We start from the raw sequence: 16,662 nt of genomic DNA on the forward strand, positions 1-16,662 counted from the left end.
TCTCTCTCTCACCTGTCTGTGTGTGTGTCTCTCTCTCACGTCTGTGTGTGTCTCTCACTCTCATCTGTCTGTGTGTGTGTGTCTCTCTCACCTGTCTGTGTGTGTGTGTCTCTCTCTCACCTGTCTGTGTGTGTGTCTCTCGCCTGTCCGTGTGTCTCTCTCTCGCTCACCTGTCCGTGTGTCTCTCTCTCGCTCACCTGCCTTTGTGTCTCTCTCTCTCACTCTTGCCTGTCTGTGTGTGTCTCTCTCTCTCACCTGTCCATGTGTGTGTCTCTCTCTCACTCACCTGTCTGTGTGTGTCTCTCTCTTGCTCACCTGTCCGTGTGTGTCTCTCTCACCTGTCCATGTGTGTCTCTCTCGCCTGTCTGCGTGTGTCTCTCTCTCTCATCTGTTTGTGTGTCTCTCTCATCTGTCTGTGTGTGTCTCTCTCACCTGTCTGTCTGTGTGTGTGTCTCTCTCTCACCTGTCTGTCTGTGTGTGTCTCTCTCTCTCACCTGTCTGTGTGTGTCTCTCTCACCTGTCTGTGTGTGTCTCTCTCACCTGTCCGTGTGTGTCTCCCTCTCACCTGTCCGTGTGTGTCTCTCTTTCGCTCACCTGACCGTGTGTGTCTCTCTCTCGCTCACCTGTCCGTGTGTGTCTCTCTCTCGCTCACCTATACGTGTGTGTCTCTCTCTCGCCTGTCCGTGTGTGTGTGTGTCTCTCTCTCTCACCTGTTCATGTGTGTCTCTCTCTCGCTCACCTGTCCGTATGTGTCTCTCTCACTCACCTGTGTGTGTGTGTCTCTCTCTCTCTCATCTGTCTGTCTCTCTCTCATCTGTGTGTGTCTCTCTCATGTCTGTCTATGTCTCTCTCTCATCTGTCTGTGTGTGTCTCTCTCACCTGTCTGTCTGTGTGTGTCTCTCTCACCAGTCCGTGTGTGTCTCCCTCTCACCTGTCCGTGTGTGTCTCTCTCTCGCTCACCTGTCCGTGTGTGTCTCTCTCTCGCTCACCTATCCGTGTGTGTCTCTCTCTCGCATGTACGTGTGTGTGTGTGTCTCTCTCTCTCTCACCTGTCCGTGTGTGTCTCTCTCTCGCTCACCTGTCCGTATGTGTCTCTCTCACTCACCTGTCTGTGTGTGTGTCTCTCTCATCTGTCTGTCTCTCTCTCTCATCTGTGTGTGTCTCTCTCACTCACCTGTCTGTGTGTGTGTCTCTCTCATCTGTCTGTCTCTCTCTCATCTGTGTGTGTCTCTCTCATGTCTGTCTGTGTGTCTCTCTCATCTGTCTGTGCCTCTCTCTCTCATCTGTCTGTGTCTCTCTCTCATCTGTCTGTGTGTCTCTCTCACCTGTCCGTGTGTGTCTCTCTCGTGCTCACCTGTCCGAGTGTGTCTCTCTCTCACTCAACTGTCTGTCTGTGTCTCTCTCTCACTTGTCTGTGTGTATGTCTCTCTCTCACGTCTGTGTGTGTCTCTCACTCTCATCTGTCTGTGTGTGTGTGTCTCCCTCACCTGTCTGTGTGTGTCTCTCTCTCACCTGTCTGTGTGTGTCTCTCTCACTCTCGCCTGTCTGTGTGTGTCTCTCTCACTCTCGCTTGTCTGTGTGTGTCTCTCTCTCTTACTCTTGCCTGTCTATGTCTCTCTCTCTCTCACCTGTCTCTGTGTGTCTCTCTCGCCTATCCGTGTGTGTGTCTCTCGCTCAACTGTCCGTGTGTGTCTCTCTCTCACTCACCTGTCCGTGTGTGTGTGTCTCTCTCTCATCTGTCTGCGTCTCTCTCTCTCACCTGTCTGTGTGTGTCTCTCTCTTACTCTTGCCTGTCTATGTCTCTCTCTCTCACCTGTCTTTGTGTGTCTCTCGCTAAACTGTCCGTGTGTGTCTCTCTCTCACTCACCTGTCCGTGTGTGTGTGTCTCTCTCTCATCTGTCTGCGTCTCTCTCTCTCATCTGTCTGTCTCTCTCTCTCTCACCTGTCCGTGTGTGTCTCTCTCTCACTCACCTGTCCGTGTGTGTGTGTCTCTCTCTCATCTGTCTGAGTCTCTCTCTCTCATCGGTCTGTCTCTCTCTCTCTCTCTCACCTGTATGTGTGTGTCTCTCTCTCACCTGTCTGTGTGTGTCTCTCTCTTACCTGTCTGTGTGTGACTCTCTCTCACACCTGTCTGTGTGTGTGTCTCTCTCTCTCACCTGTCTGTGTGTGTGTCTCTCGCCTGTCCGTGTGTCTCTCTCTCGCTCACCTGTCCGTGTGTCTCTCTCTCGCTCACCTGCCTTTGTGTCTCTCTCTCTCACTCTTGCCTGTCTGTGTGTGTCTCTCTCTCACCTGTCTGTGTGTGTCTCTCTCTCACCTGTCTGTGTGTCTCTCTCTCTCACTCACCTGTCCGTGTGTGTCTCTCTCTCACTCACCTGTCCGTGTGAATGTCTCTCTCGCTCTCTCTCGCCTGTCCGTGTGTACGTCTCTCTCTCACCTGTCCGTGTGTGTGTCTCTCGCCTGTCCGCGTGAGTCTCTTTCTCGCTCACCTGTCTGTGTGTGTCTCTCGCTCACCTGTCCGTGTGTGTGTCTCTCTCGCTCACCTGTCCGTGTATGTCTCTCTCTCACTCACCTGTCTGTGTCTGTGTGTCTCTCTCTCAGTCTTGCCTGCCTGTGTGTGTCTTTCTCTCACCTGTCCGTGTGTGTCTCTCTCTCTCACTCACCTGTCCGTGTGTGTGTGTCTCTCTCTCGCCTGTCCGTGTGTGTGTCTCTCTCTCGCCTGTCCGTGTGTGTGTGTGTGTCTCTCTCTCATCTGTCCGAGTGTCTCTCTCACTCACCTGTCTGTGTTTGGGTGTGTGTCTCTCTCACTCTTGCCTGTCTATGTGTGTGTCTCTCTCACTGGTCTGTGTGTGTCTCTCTCTCTCATCTGTCTGTGTGTCTCTCTCTCACCTGTCTGTCTGTGTGTGTCTCTCTCACCAGTCCGTGTGTGTCTCCCTCTCACCTGTCCGTGTGTGTCTCTCTCTCTCGCTCACCTGTCCGTGTGTGTCTCTCTCTCGCTTACCTATCCGTGTGTGTCTCTCTCTCTCGCCTGTCCGTGTGTGTGTGTCTCTCTCTCTCTCACCTGTCCGTATGTGTCTCTCTCACTCACCTGTCTGTGTGTGTGTCTCTCTCATCTGTCTGTCTCTCTCTCATCTGTGTGTGTCTCTCTCATGTCTGTCTGTGTCTCTCTCTCATCTGCCTGTGTCTCTCTCTCTCATCTGTCTGTGCCTCTCTCTCATCTGTCTGTGTCTCTCTCTCATCTGTCTGTGTGTCTCTCTCACCTGTCCGTGTGTGTCTCTCTCGTGCTCACCTGTCGAGTGTATCTCTCTCTCACTCAACTGTCTGTCTGTGTGTCTCTCTCTCACCTGTCTGTGTGTGTGTCTCTCTCTCACGTCTGTGTGTGTCTCTCACTCTCATCTGTCTGTGTGTGTGTGTCTCTCTCACCTGTCTGTGTGTGTGTGTCTCTCTCTCACCTGTCTGTGTGTGTGTCTCTCGCCTGTCCGTGTGTCTCTCTCTCGCTCACCTGTCCGTGTGTCTCTCTCTCGCTCACCTGCCTTTGTGTCTCTCTCTCTCACTCTTGCCTGTCTGTGTGTGTCTCTCTCTCTCACCTGTCTGTGTGTGTCTCTCTCTCACCTGTCTGTGTGTCTCTCTCTCTCACTCACCTGTCCGTGTGTGTCTCTCTCTCACTCACCTGTCCGTGTGAATGTCTCTCTCGCTCTCTCTCGCCTGTCCGTGTGTATGTCTCTCTCTCACCTGTCCGTGTGTGTGTCTCTCGCCTGTCCGCGTGAGTCTCTTTCTCGCTCACCTGTCTGTGTGTGTCTCTCGCTCACCTGTCCGTGTGTGTGTCTCTCTCGCTCACCTGTCCGTGTATGTCTCTCTCTCACTCACCTGTCTGTGTCTGTGTGTCTCTCTCTCAGTCTTGCCTGCCTGTGTGTGTCTTTCTCTCACCTGTCCGTGTGTGTCTCTCTCTCTCACTCACCTGTCCGTGTGTGTGTCTCTCTCTCTCGCCTGTCCGTCTGTGTGTGTCACTCTCGCCTGTCCGTGTGTGTGTGTGTGTGTCTCTCTCTCATCTGTCCAAGTGTCTCTCTCACTCACCCGTCTGTGTTTGGGTGTGTGTCTCTCTCACTCTTGCCTGTCTATGTGTGTGTCTCTCTAACTTGTCTGTGTGTGTCTCTCTCTCTCATCTGTCTGTGTGTCTCTCTCTCACCTGTCTGTCTGTGTGTGTCTCTCTCACCAGTCCGTGTGTGTCTCCCTCTCACCTGTCCGTGCGTGTGTCTCTCTCTCGCCTGTCTGCGTGTGTCTCTCGCCTGTCTGCGCGTGTCTCTCTCTCGCTTGTCTGCGCGTGTCTATCTCTCGCCTGTCTGCGCGTTTCTCTCTCTCGCCTGTCTGCGCGTGTCTCTCTCTCGCCTGTCTGCGCTTCTCTCTCTCGCCTGTCTGCACGTGTCTCTCTCGCCTGTCTGCGCGTGTCTCGCTCGCCTGTCTGCGCGTGTCTCGCTCGCCTGTCTGCGCTTGTCTCTCTCTCTCGCCTGTCTGCGCGTGTCTCTCTCGCCTGACTGCGCATGTCTCGCTCGCCTGTCTGCGCTTGTCTCTCTCTCGCCTGTCTGCGCATGTCTCTCTCGCCTGTCTGCACGTGTCTCGCTCGCCTGTCTGCACGTGTCTCGCTCGCCTGTCTGCGCGTATCTCGCTCGCCTGTCTGCGCTTGTCTCTCTCTCGTCTGTCTGCACGTGTCTGCTCTCCTGTCTGCGTGTGTGTTTCACTCTCTCACCTGTCTGTGTGGGTCTCACTCTCTTTCTCTCTCTCACTTTGAATGTGTGTGTATGTCACCTGTCTGTGTATCTCTCAAGTGTCTGTGTGTGTCTCTTTCTCCTGTCTGGGTCTCTGATCTCTCTCTGTCTCTCTCTCTCTCTCTCTCTTTGAACAATGGCTACTCTTGTAGGTCTTATACTCTGCATCCAATAGATTCACAGGAAATCCGTAGTCAGGAAGCATTTAGAACCTTTCCGAGCGACTGAATGACAAACCCCAGATTCTATCACCTGCAGGGTATAATACTGGTCTATGACATCACGGACGAGAAGTCTTTTGAAAACATTCAGAACTGGATGAAGAGCATCAAAGAGGTGAGAGCCACACAAACATCCAACCATTGCTTCTGACCTACCTCCTGCTCCTAGCCCTGTCCCTTGGCTCCCTTTCGATCAGCCTGCTGGCTGCGCTGGTTCGATCCGACATCGATGAGCTCACTCCGAGTCCCTGTCACCAATGCAGGAACATCCATCATCCAATGACCTCAGCCATTTGGAACCGGGACACGAGCAAAGTGAACAGGAATGTCAATTGAATCCTTTATTGCCATGTCATCTTGAGTAGCAGGTCGTGCAATAATTACAAATGCGACAGCAGTGTAGGAAGGTTCGATGTGATGTGGGTAATGTAGAAGGATCGTAGATTACAACAGGATGCAGGGTTGGGCAGAAAAGTGGCAGATAGAGTTCAATTCAGATAAGTGTGAGATGATGCATTTTGGTAGGTCAGACTTGAAGACAGTACAGGGTTAATAGTAGCATTCTTATCAGTCTAGAAGAACAGAGGGACCTTGGGGTCCAAATCCATAGATCTCTCAAGGTCGCCACACAGATTGATAGGGTAGTTAAGAAGGCCTATGGTAGTTGGGGGATCGAGTTCAAGAGCCATGAGGTAATGTTGTAACTCTATAAATCTCTGGTTAGACCACACCTGGAATATTGCATTCTGTTCTGGGTCGCCTCATTACAGGAAGGATGTGGAAGCCATGGAGAGAATGCAGAGGAGATTTATCAGGATGTGGCCTTAATTGGAAAATATGTCTAATGAGGCAAGGTTGGGTTTTCTCTTTGGAGCGTAGAAGGATGAGAGGTGACTTAATAGAGGTCTACAGGTGGACAGCCAGCTGCTTTTTCTCAGGGTGAGAGTATCAGGCACCAGAGGACATCTGTACAAAATGAAGGGAGGAAAGTTTAGGGGAGATGTCTTTTACACAGCGAGTTGTGGGGGCCTGGAATGCATTGCCAGCAGTAGTAGTGGAGGCTGGTACAATAGGGACTTTAAATGACTCTTTGGCACATGGATGGAAGAAAATAAAAGGGTAAAGAGGTAGGGAGGGTTTAGTTTGTTGAGAAGGTTTACATACGTCAGCATGACATCATGGGCTGAAGGGCCTGCACTGTGCTGTAGTGTTCCATGTTCGATGTAATGTTACAATGTCAAATGGTGCAGGACGTAGAGAAACATACAGGACAAGACATCTTTAATTGGTGCAAGATTCACTGAAGAGTAACAGTAGGGAAGAAACTCCTTAAATCTGGGGAATCATGACTTCAAGATTGGACATTTCCTGTCTAATTTGGAGGGGTGGGTGGGGGGGGGCAGTGGTGGGGGGAGGGGGAGAAGAGAATGTGAGCTCTGTTGAATAGGTTGGTATGTGAACGCACACACATACAACCCCTGTTATCCGGAATTCAAGGAACTGGCAAAAAAAAAAGTGAATAAATAAAAAAAAATACAGAAATTTAACATTGCTGCACCTCGCTCTTGGTTCTCCAATCACGCCACATGTAATCTCAAGCAGCAAGAAATTTCACTTATCCAGCATCTACCAATCCCCACAGGTGCCGGATACCAGGGGTTTTACTGTATGTAAAAATCTCTCTATATATTTTGGGATGGCTTACTCGGTTGCGGGACACCGTTCATCAGTCTCACAGCCTGCGGGAAGAAGCCATTCCCCAGGCTGATTTATGATTGCTCCTGCCCCTCACATAGATCCTGGAAAGGGTCTTTGATAATTCTTTGAGCCCTAGTTAAGCAACGCTCCCAGTGAACATCGTCAGTAAAGGAGAGTGAGACCTCGGCGATCTTCTCGGCCCTTTTGATGATCCTCTGTATTGACTTCCAGTCCATGCTTTGCAACTGGCATCCCTCACAATGATGCGGCCCGATGAGACACTCTCAGTTGTGCTCCTGTAAAATGTTGTCAAGGTAGGGGCCAGTAGCCAGATTCCTGAGGAAGTATTTCAGATTTATTGTCAGAGTACATACATGACATCACATACAACCCTGAGAGCCAGGCAGAATTACCACTTATTGGCAGTGCAAAAAAAACTGTACACAGCGTAACAAATGAACTGTAAACATATGATAAGTGTATGCATGGCTGCGCCTTCCTGCCTAACGATGAGGTGCTGTGGGTCCAGATTAGGTTGTCCATTTCAACATAGACAGAAATGGAGACGTGGTTGGATTTTGCCTCATTGCTGGGCTGGCCTCCTCACCATTGTTTGCGGGCTTTTTGATCGCTGGGGGTCAATCTCGTTCTCACCTTTGGCTCTGGGGTTCAAGACAGTAACTTTGATAGAGGCTCCATCTCTTAGATATGATATTACATTAGAAATATGGGCAGGTTGGCCATTCGGCCCATTGAGTCTGCTCTGCCATTCGGTGTGATCTGATGATGGGTTCATCTCCACCGACCTGCCCTGTCCCCATATCCCCTAATTCCCTTACTATGTAAAGATATATCCAACCTTGTCTTACTGAGGTTCAATAGGCAGCGAATTCCATGTATTCACCAGTAAAACACAAAAATCTGTGGACAGCATGGTTGAAGTAAAAAAACACAAAGCTGGAGAAACCCAGCAGTGTCCTTTATATTGCAAAGATAAAGATGCCTAACTGGCGTTTTGGACTCAAGCCCCTTCATCGGTAATTAAAAACCTATCAATCTCTGCCTTAAATACACCCAATGACCTGGCCTCCACAACCATCTGTGGCAACAAATTCCACACATTTACTGCCCTCTGAAGAAATTCCTCTGTTCTAAGCGGACGTCCTTCAATCATGTTCTATTTCTATCAGAAATAGCCTTTCTGCATCTACTTTGTCCACGCATTTCAAAATTTGAAATGTTTCATTGAGATCCCCCATTCTCCTAAATTTGAACGAGTGAAGGCCAAGACGTTGTGAACCTCCTCTGAACTCTCTCTAACTTCAGCACATCCTTGAGAAGCTCAAAACTGCTCACATTACTCCAAATGAGGACTCATCAGTGCCTTGTATCCCTGCTCTTATATTCTATTCCTCTTGAAATGAATGTCAGCATTGCACTCACCTTTTTCACCACCGACTCATCCTGCGTTTACCTTCAGGCTATCCCAGGTCCCTTTGCGTCTGGGTATTTTCTCCCTTTTTAAAAAAGTAGACTGCCCATTTATTTTTTTTCTACCAAAACACACTTTCCAACATTATATTTCATCTGCTACTTTAAAAATAATTTAGACATACAGAATGGTAACGTGAGCCCGTGCCACCAAATTTACACCCAATTAACCTACACCCCCAGGAGGTTTTCAACGGTGGAGGAAACCGGAGCCTCTAGGGAAAGCCCACGCAGACACAGGGAGAAACTCCTTACAGACAGTGCGGGATTTGAACCCCAGGTCCAATCGCTGGCGCTGTAAAGGTATTGCGCTGACCACTACGCCAACCTGTGCAATATTCTCAGCTTATTCTCCTAATCTAAGTCCTTCTGCAGCCTCCGTGTTTCCTCAACATCACCTGTTTCTCCATCTATCATCTGCAAACCCAGCCAAAAAGCCATTCACTCCCTCATCCAAATCATTAACATACCACATAAAAAGAAGTGGCCACTGACTAGCCAACCAGAATAGGATCCTTGTATTCCAACTCTGCTTCCTGCCAATCAGCCAGTGCTCTACCCACGCTGGTATGTTTCCTGTTATACCATGTGCTCTTTTAAGTAGCCTCATCATGGCACCTTGTCAATACAGTTGCCAGCTTCTTCAACAATCCCACTACTTCCCCCTCAAGTTTTCTTTAAACCTTTCCCCCTTCACAATTTAAAAATGCACCAAAACGCTGGAGGAACTTGGCCAGAGTTCTTAGAAGATAAGGATATAATAGCCAACGTTTCGGGCCTGAGCCTTTCTTCATGGAATAAGGAATTGCTTATTTCTTAAATAAACTCCTCAGGCCTGAAACATCGGTAATATATTTTTACCTCATCTGGACGCTGTGAGGCCGGCTGAGCTCCTCCAGCGTTTCGATATGTTTTTGCCGTAACCGCAGTGCCTGCGGACTTCCGTGTCTCACCCCCTTTTACTCTAATCCATGTTCTCGACTTTTTGATCTCACCAACCGTATTCTTTCTGCTGTTTTATCGGATTCCATCACCATTTCTGCCAAACGTTCCAGAAGTAAACCAAAAATTCCTGCCGCAGAGACCGCCTTTTTAACCCCTTCCTCACACTTTACACAAGATTCAACTTTGGGTGATAATCGGACTCTGAAATGGATATCACTGCTGGTAAAGGATGATACCCCTGACCCTGTCATTTTAACTGCCCTTTTCTCTTGTACCCTGAACATTTTGCGTATTGTAACACTAATAGATAGAAATCTACTGCAACATTTCAGCCCTTTCGGCCCACAGTGCTGTGCTGATCCAAAGCCTACTCTAACAAATGCCATGAATTTCCCTACTTCATGACCCTCCATTTTTCTCAGTTCTGTGTACCTAATAATTTCTGTACCAGCCTCCACCACTGATTCCATACACTCTCTGTGGAATGAACTTGCCTCTTGCATCACCCTCCCGCCCCCCCACTATACTTACTCCCAAGCACCTTAAAACTATGCTCCCTCGTGTTAGCCATTTCAGCCTTGGGGAAAAAGTAGGCATTCTCCATGGGGGCCCTAAGACCCCTCCCTCCCCCCCCCGAGGCACATTTAAGGGGGGGGGGTTAACGGACTGAAATCATAAAATAGTTTTTGTGATTTCAGTAGAAGTTCAGAAGAAGCCAGCTCAACTTGACTGCTTCACAGGGAAGGGGTTGGGGGGGGGGGGTGGGAGCATAACATAGCAGAGTCCTAAATGGGCCATAGCCTCTCACCGTCTTGTACACCTCTGTCAGGCCACCCCTCATCCTCCATAGCTCCAAGGAGAAAAGACCGAGTTCACCCAACCCATCCTCAGAAGACGTACTCTTCCAAACCAGGAAGCATCCTTGTGAATCTCCTCTGCACCTTCTCTACAGCGTCCACATCCTTCCTGAGTGAGGTGACCAGAACTGAGTGGGGTCTGACCAAGGTCTTGTATCGCTGCCACGTTACTTCACGGCTCTTGAACCCGATCCCACAGTTAATAAAAGTACACATATTTGTTTGATACCGCGTTACCTGCTGCATGAGTTGATTTGTCTAAATAGCGCACAACACGATACCTTTTATTGTATCTTTGTACACGTGACTAAAAAAGAATTAAATTCAGACATAGTACATTACAGCACAGTACAGGCCCTTCAGCCCACAGTGTTATGCTGATCTTTGCCCCCTTGTTTTCGGAACCCAAGCTGGGGAGAAAATATCTTGACTGTCTGCCCTGTCTCTATGTCATCCATCAGATCAACCCCTCAGTCTCGCCCCCACTCCAGGGAAGACGTCTAGCTTCTCCAATCTCTACCTGTTAACCAAAGTCGACGTCCTGGTCAACCTGCTCTGCGCCCTCTTCCTAGTGCAACAATCCTTGATCAACATTCCCTAAACCCCTGTGCATTAGTTGCTGCGCAAGGTCATTTTGGGTGCGCCATTGGCTCTCCAAGCCAACACAAGCCACTCGCTGTTTGTGAGTCAACAGTTTTGAAGCTCCTTCTGATTTTGTGGGAAGGGTGAGATTTAACGATTGGTGCCTCTTTTCCTCAACGCAGAATGCCTCCGCCACCGTAGAACGGATGTTACTGGGAAACAAGTGCGACATGGGACATAAACGAAAGGTGCCCAGGGATAAGGCAGAGAAGGTGCGTCCTTGTTCAAGTTCATTATCATCCAACAGTTTATAGACCACCCAATGGAATGCTTACGTGCGTACAAGATGCACAATATATGCATAAAGATATGTTAAATTAAATATATATAAACATTTTGGGATGATTTACACGATTACAGGATACCGTCGCCAATTTAGGGCAGCACGGTTAACAGCGCCAGAGACCCAGGTTCGAACCTGGCGCTGTCTGTAAGGAGTTTGTACATTTTCCCCATGTCTATGTGGGTTTCCTCCGGTTTCCTCCCATCTTTCAGAAACGTACAGGGTTGGGGTGATGGTTGTAGGTTAATTGGGTGGCACAGGGTGGTGGTATGGAAGGGCCTGTTACTGCGCTGTATGTCTAAATTGAATTAATATCTGCTGTTTCGATGATCTTCTGTAGTGGTCTTGTTGGGTGCAAGCAGCTTACGGGGGGGAAGGTGGGGAGATGTTGGGGGAGGAGTGACAAACCAAAGGTTCACAGTGTTAAGGATCAGCAGAACAGATCAGGTCAGATGAACAGCACCAGGACCTGGGAATGCTGCCGATTGTGATGATTTTTGGTGGAAGGAATCCTCCTCCAGGCCACTGCTCTTGGTCCGACCCCTTTCTCTCCACAGCCTGGGTCACTGACCTCCCACCTGTTGGCCTGTGGCCTTGCTACCGGTGTGGTCTCTCCTACACCGGAGAGACTGTGCAAGACTGGGAGTTCGCTTTGTTGAGCACCTCAGCTCTATCTGTTGCAATAGTGTGGATCTCCCAGTGGCCACACATTTCAACTCCCCATCCCATTCGTATTCTCAGAAGGCATGCTCTCCAATCCAGGCAGCATCCTTGTGAATCACCTCTGCATCCTCTTTACAGTGTCCACATCCTTCAGGACCTCGTGCACTGCCAGACTGAGACCACCCACAAATTGGAGGACAACACCTTGTATACAGATAGACCCCTACTTACGATGTCCTGACATACAAAATTTTTAAAGTTACGATGGTTCTGTTCTTGCATTTTCTGGGCAAAAATCTTGCATTTTTACAGCCGTGCTTTTTTTTGGCAAATATCGCGTTTTTCAATTTACGATATGAGACCTAGAACTGAACCCCATTGTAAGTCGAGGTCTACCTGTACAGTGTTTTATACAGTGTTGGGCTTCAGAACCAAATAAAAACTGCAGTGGAAGAATAACAATGCTCATCTTTTATAAAATCCTTTATCCTCCTACTGCGTTGAATGAAAAATGGCGGCGCTGCCGCTGGGAGGACCTGCGCAGAGTGGGAGCAGAGTCACAACGCTCCTCCACAGTGTTCAACCACCCAATCCGACTGCCGTTGGCTCCATTCAGGCTTTAAACAGCAAGTAAATGGAGCCGACTGTGGTTTTACTTAAAAATACTGCGGGGGGATCTGCGCTCAAGATGGTGGTACACTTATGATCGGCAGAAGCCACAAGGGGTTACAGAGGACTGGCTCAGGGCACCAGAAAACAAGGACACCCCCCCCCCCACCCCATTTGAGAAGGAGAAGCAGAGATGACCCACGGGACGGTGACCATGGCAGTGGACGAACAAGGGGCTCTGAGGCTGAAGAACGCGCAGGCTGTCGGTGACTCGAGGTGAGGGACCCACGTAGGCTGCTGGCGACTATGATCGGGGGGCTGCTGGAGACTGGCTGAAGGGGTACCAGGTATCAGAATCGGGGTGCGAGGGGGTGCCAATGGCGCTGAAAGATTCCTGGCCATGTCAGAGGTTCAGATCTGGAGCTTGGGGTACCGATGGTTTGGACTGAACTCTGCGAGGCTGCGGGAGTGCTGGAGGCGAATCCACGGACACTCAGTGACTCTGAGGGGATTCTCTTTTGCTTTTCTTACTCTGACTGTAAGAGGCGCTTCAGGAAATTTTTGCTAATGGTGAATATGTCTGCCTTTCAGCAGATGAAAGCAAATTTCAGTAATATTCTACTGTCTTCATTACTTGACAATAAATTGAATCTCTAATCATCTTCAGTGTGGGCACCTTCCAACCAGATGGTATTAACATTGACCTCTGGTTTTGGTTTAAACCCCCCTCCCCTTCTCCCCCCTGTTGCTTTTCCCCCAGCATGCACTCTCGTGTGCGCTCTCTCTCTCCCCCCCCCCTACCTTTGTCCCCTTTCACAGAGCCTCTCCTCATCATATCCAATTAACACCTTTTGTTGATCTGAACTCCTCCTCCCACCAGTTTTCAGTCTTTATTCTGATGCCTTCCTGTTCCTTGGTTATACCTTGAGAAAGGGCTCAGGCCCAAAACGTCGGTAATGCATCTGTACCTCCTATGGACACTGCGAGACTGGCTGAGTTCCTCCAGCATTTACTCTGTGTCTTTACCCTGCCCCGTCTCTCTTCTCCTCTCTCTCTCTCCCCCCCCCCCCACCACCGACCATTTTATTTCAGGCGCCTGCCTGCGTTTTGCTCATGCCTTGATGACGGTCGCAGGTCCGAACTGTTGGTTAATCCCTTCACTTTCTATTAGATGCTGTGTGATCTGCTGAGTGTCTCCAGCACATTGTGTGTTGATCTGAATGGCAGTGGGTTTGGGGTAGAGCAGAGAGCTGGCCTGAAGAGTTTCGAAGGGGCTGCGGAGCCTTCCTCCCCGCTGTTTAACCCCGTAAGAGTATTGAAGCTTTGAGTGAATGAAGTAACCAAGCCAGCCCCTGCCATGTTAACCCTTCATCTTCCCCTCTGCTCTCTTACTGCAGCTGGCTAAGGATCACGGGATTCGATTTTTTGAAACAAGTGCCAAGTCGAGTTTGAACGTAGAAGAGGTGAGTCAATTTTTGCTTTCCCCTCCCTCACTCCCATTTTGTCCTTCTAAGTGAAGCCGCACTTCACCTGTGAATCTGCAGGGGGTCAGATCTTCCCTCTGCAATCGCAACATCACCGGCCAAGCACATTGTCCCCAGAGTGACTGCGGTGGAGCAGATACAACTGCCCACCTCTTTGCTGAATGCAGATTCACAAAGAGTGTGTGGAGAAAGATGCAGGGGTCCTTGTCGCAGTTCATCCCAGCAGCAGCAAGACCCCTCTGATCTATGGGCTGTTCCTAGGGATGCGCAGACAGTCAGACATCCAGAACTGTTGGAAGACTGGCAAGGTGCACTTTGGTCTGCCTGAAACCTGTTGGTCTTTGGGTCCTATCTATCCCTCCATCTCCTTTCCTCCAGCTCTGCATTCACAGACCCACCCCCTTCCCTGATCAATTCTCACCTTTCCTCTCCAGCCCTCCTGTCTTTGTCCAATTATTGCCTGTTGCCCTGTGCCCCTCCACCTGCTCCTTCTTCCCTCCTCCCCAGCCTTTTTATCTGACCATCAACCCCATACTCACCCTTCGGGTTTGAACTTCCAAAATGCATCACCTCACACTTACCCAGATTGAACTCCACCCGCCCAATTCTGCATCCTGTCTATATCCTTTTGTAATCTATCACAACCCTCCACCTGATCCACAACTTTCATGCAGCTCAGTGGTTCTCAACCTTTCTTTTCCCCATTCACAGAACACCTTAAGTACGGTAAATATGTGTGTATATTGCTGTCTCTCTTCCCTCTCGCCCGCCTGATTTGCGCTGCTGTCTCTCTTCCTTCTCACCCGCCTGATTCACGCTGCCATCTCTCTCCTCCCTCGCCTGCCCGATTCACGCTGCCGTCTCTCTCCCCCTTTGCCCGCCTGATTCACACTGCTGTCTCTCTTTCCCCTTGCCCATCCGATACGCGCTGCCGTAAATTTGTGTGTATAATGCGAACCTTTACTTTGAGCTCGAATTTTGGTACAAAATTCTTCACATTATACACACATATTTACGGTAAACCCTTACTAACCACAGAGCACCTGTAGCATCCTATATTGTAGGCTACTTAAGGTGGCCTGAGAGTGGCGAAAAAAAAAGGTTTAGAACCACTGATCTAAGTTTTATAAAAATCACTAAGAACAGGGGTCCCAGAACAGATCCCTATGGAACTCCACTAGTCACTGATATGCAGGCTGGGTCTTGACATGCGGCACAGTTGGTGTGTGATCCTTCAGCTGAGCTCTACAAAAATCTGCAAGTCTGGCTTCCCTCCCTCCTCCCCACACCCCCCACCACCCCACCACCCACTTGCTGTTTGTCAAAGGTAAATAGAGCGTTGGCTTAAAATAACCACTACTTTTCCTGGCGAACTGTCTCGGCCCAGGGAGTTTACTTCCTGTTGAGTCATAAGGCCATCCCTGCCCTCCTCTCATTCAGTGGATGCCCAGTCTGTTCCGCCATTCAATAAAATCACAGGCCCTGGACTCAGCAACCTTAATTCCCCCTCGGGGCAAAATTCTATCCTGTGTGCCTTGAACGCATTCATTGAGGCAGCCATCACTGCTTCCTTGGGCAGAGAATGCTGCAGATTCCCTCCTCTCTGGGAGAAGCAGTTCCTCCTCATCTCTGTCCTGAACCTCTCCCGAATCTTGAGGCTGTGTACCCTTGTACTAGCCTCACCTGCCAGTGGAAACTTCTATCTTACCTATACCTCTCATAATTTTAAATGTATAAGATTTCCCCCTCATCCCCCCAACTCCAGTGAGTAAAATCCCAGGCATTTCAATCTCTTCTCAAATTGATGATAATCCTCGTAATAACCTCGTTTTAGTTAAGTTTATTGTGATCCGATTGCATGAGTACAACCTGATGAAACAGCGTTCTCCGGTCCTTGGTGCAAAACATGCAGACTTGACACACACACAGACAAACATACTCAAAAAAATATTGATTTGTAAATATGAGAGTCTCGGATGGTTAGTGTGAGCAGGTCATTCAGTGTTCTCACTGCCTGTGGGAAGAATCTGTTCCTCAGCCTGGTGGTGCTGGCTCTGATCCTCCTCTATCCCTCCCTATGGGAGCAGCTGGAAGATGCTGTGTGCGGGGTGGAAAGGGTCCTCGATGATTTTGCACGCCCTCTTCAGACAACAATCCTGGTAGATCATGTTGATGAGGGAGACTCCAGTGAATCTCTGCCGCTCTTATGATCCTGTGGATTGACCTTCGATCCATTTCTCTGCAACGACCGTACCCATTCTATGATGCAGCCGGCCAGGATGTTCTCAATAGAGCTCCTGTAGAAGGTTGACATAATAGTGGCTGGTAGCCTTGCCCGCTTCACTCTTCTCAGAAAGTGCAGATGCGCCTTCCTGATAAGTAGGTGATGTTGTGAGTCCACGATAAGTCACTAGTGAAGTGAACTCCACGAAACCTGGTGCTCTCCACTCTCTCCACTACAGAGTTGTGTAGTGGAGGGTGGTCATTCCTGATCTTCCTGAAGCCCACAATCACCTCCTTTGTCTTGTCCAAGTTGAGACTCGGGTTGTTACTCTCGCACAGCGTCAACTCATCGTTGTTGCCGATAAAGCCAACTAACCTTTCACCCATGTCCTCTGTGGTGTTGTCTGCAAACTTGATGACTCTGTTGGAGCTCCTCCATCAATGCCAGTCCCTTCCTTGGGATGTCCCACACAAATCCATTTCCCATCCCCAGCTTCGGTAGGAATGATCCTGCTGGTGTTCCAAGGGGACAGTTGTTGACTGAGCGGTACCCTATTTTTAATGTGGAGTGAAACACAAATGTCTGCAGATGCTATGATTCTCGCCAAAACACAGAGATGCTCTAGGAGAACTTAGCTGGTCTTGTAGCAACAATAGGAGGGAAAGATACATTACCAATGTTTTGGGCCTGAGCAAAGTATGCGTGAAAAATCCAGGCGTCTGAATTAAAGGGTGGGGGAGAAAAGGGGGAAGAATTGGATTTATGAGGGAAGGTGTGAATTGATT

At 49.3% G+C, this 16,662-nt stretch overlaps 1 protein-coding gene across 2 annotated transcripts in view; it reads left to right on the forward strand.

Moving 5' to 3' along the window:
* The window catches only part of rab13 (RAB13, member RAS oncogene family), a 59,414-nt gene that overhangs the window by 22,772 nt on the left and 19,980 nt on the right, over positions 1–16,662 (forward strand). For both annotated transcript variants that reach the window (XR_011358147.1, XM_069940270.1), the window contains exons 4-6: positions 5,019–5,096; positions 10,737–10,826; positions 13,567–13,632. Coding sequence is in view for 1 of the 2 variants with exons in the window: in XM_069940270.1 (XP_069796371.1) it covers positions 5,019–5,096; positions 10,737–10,826; positions 13,567–13,632 (234 nt within the window). In the remaining variant the exon portion in view is untranslated. The remainder of the gene's footprint in view (positions 1–5,018; positions 5,097–10,736; positions 10,827–13,566; positions 13,633–16,662) is intronic.

Source organism: Narcine bancroftii, chromosome 5, assembly GCF_036971445.1.
Source record: "Narcine bancroftii isolate sNarBan1 chromosome 5, sNarBan1.hap1, whole genome shotgun sequence".
Classification (NCBI taxonomy): domain Eukaryota; kingdom Metazoa; phylum Chordata; class Chondrichthyes; order Torpediniformes; family Narcinidae; genus Narcine; species Narcine bancroftii.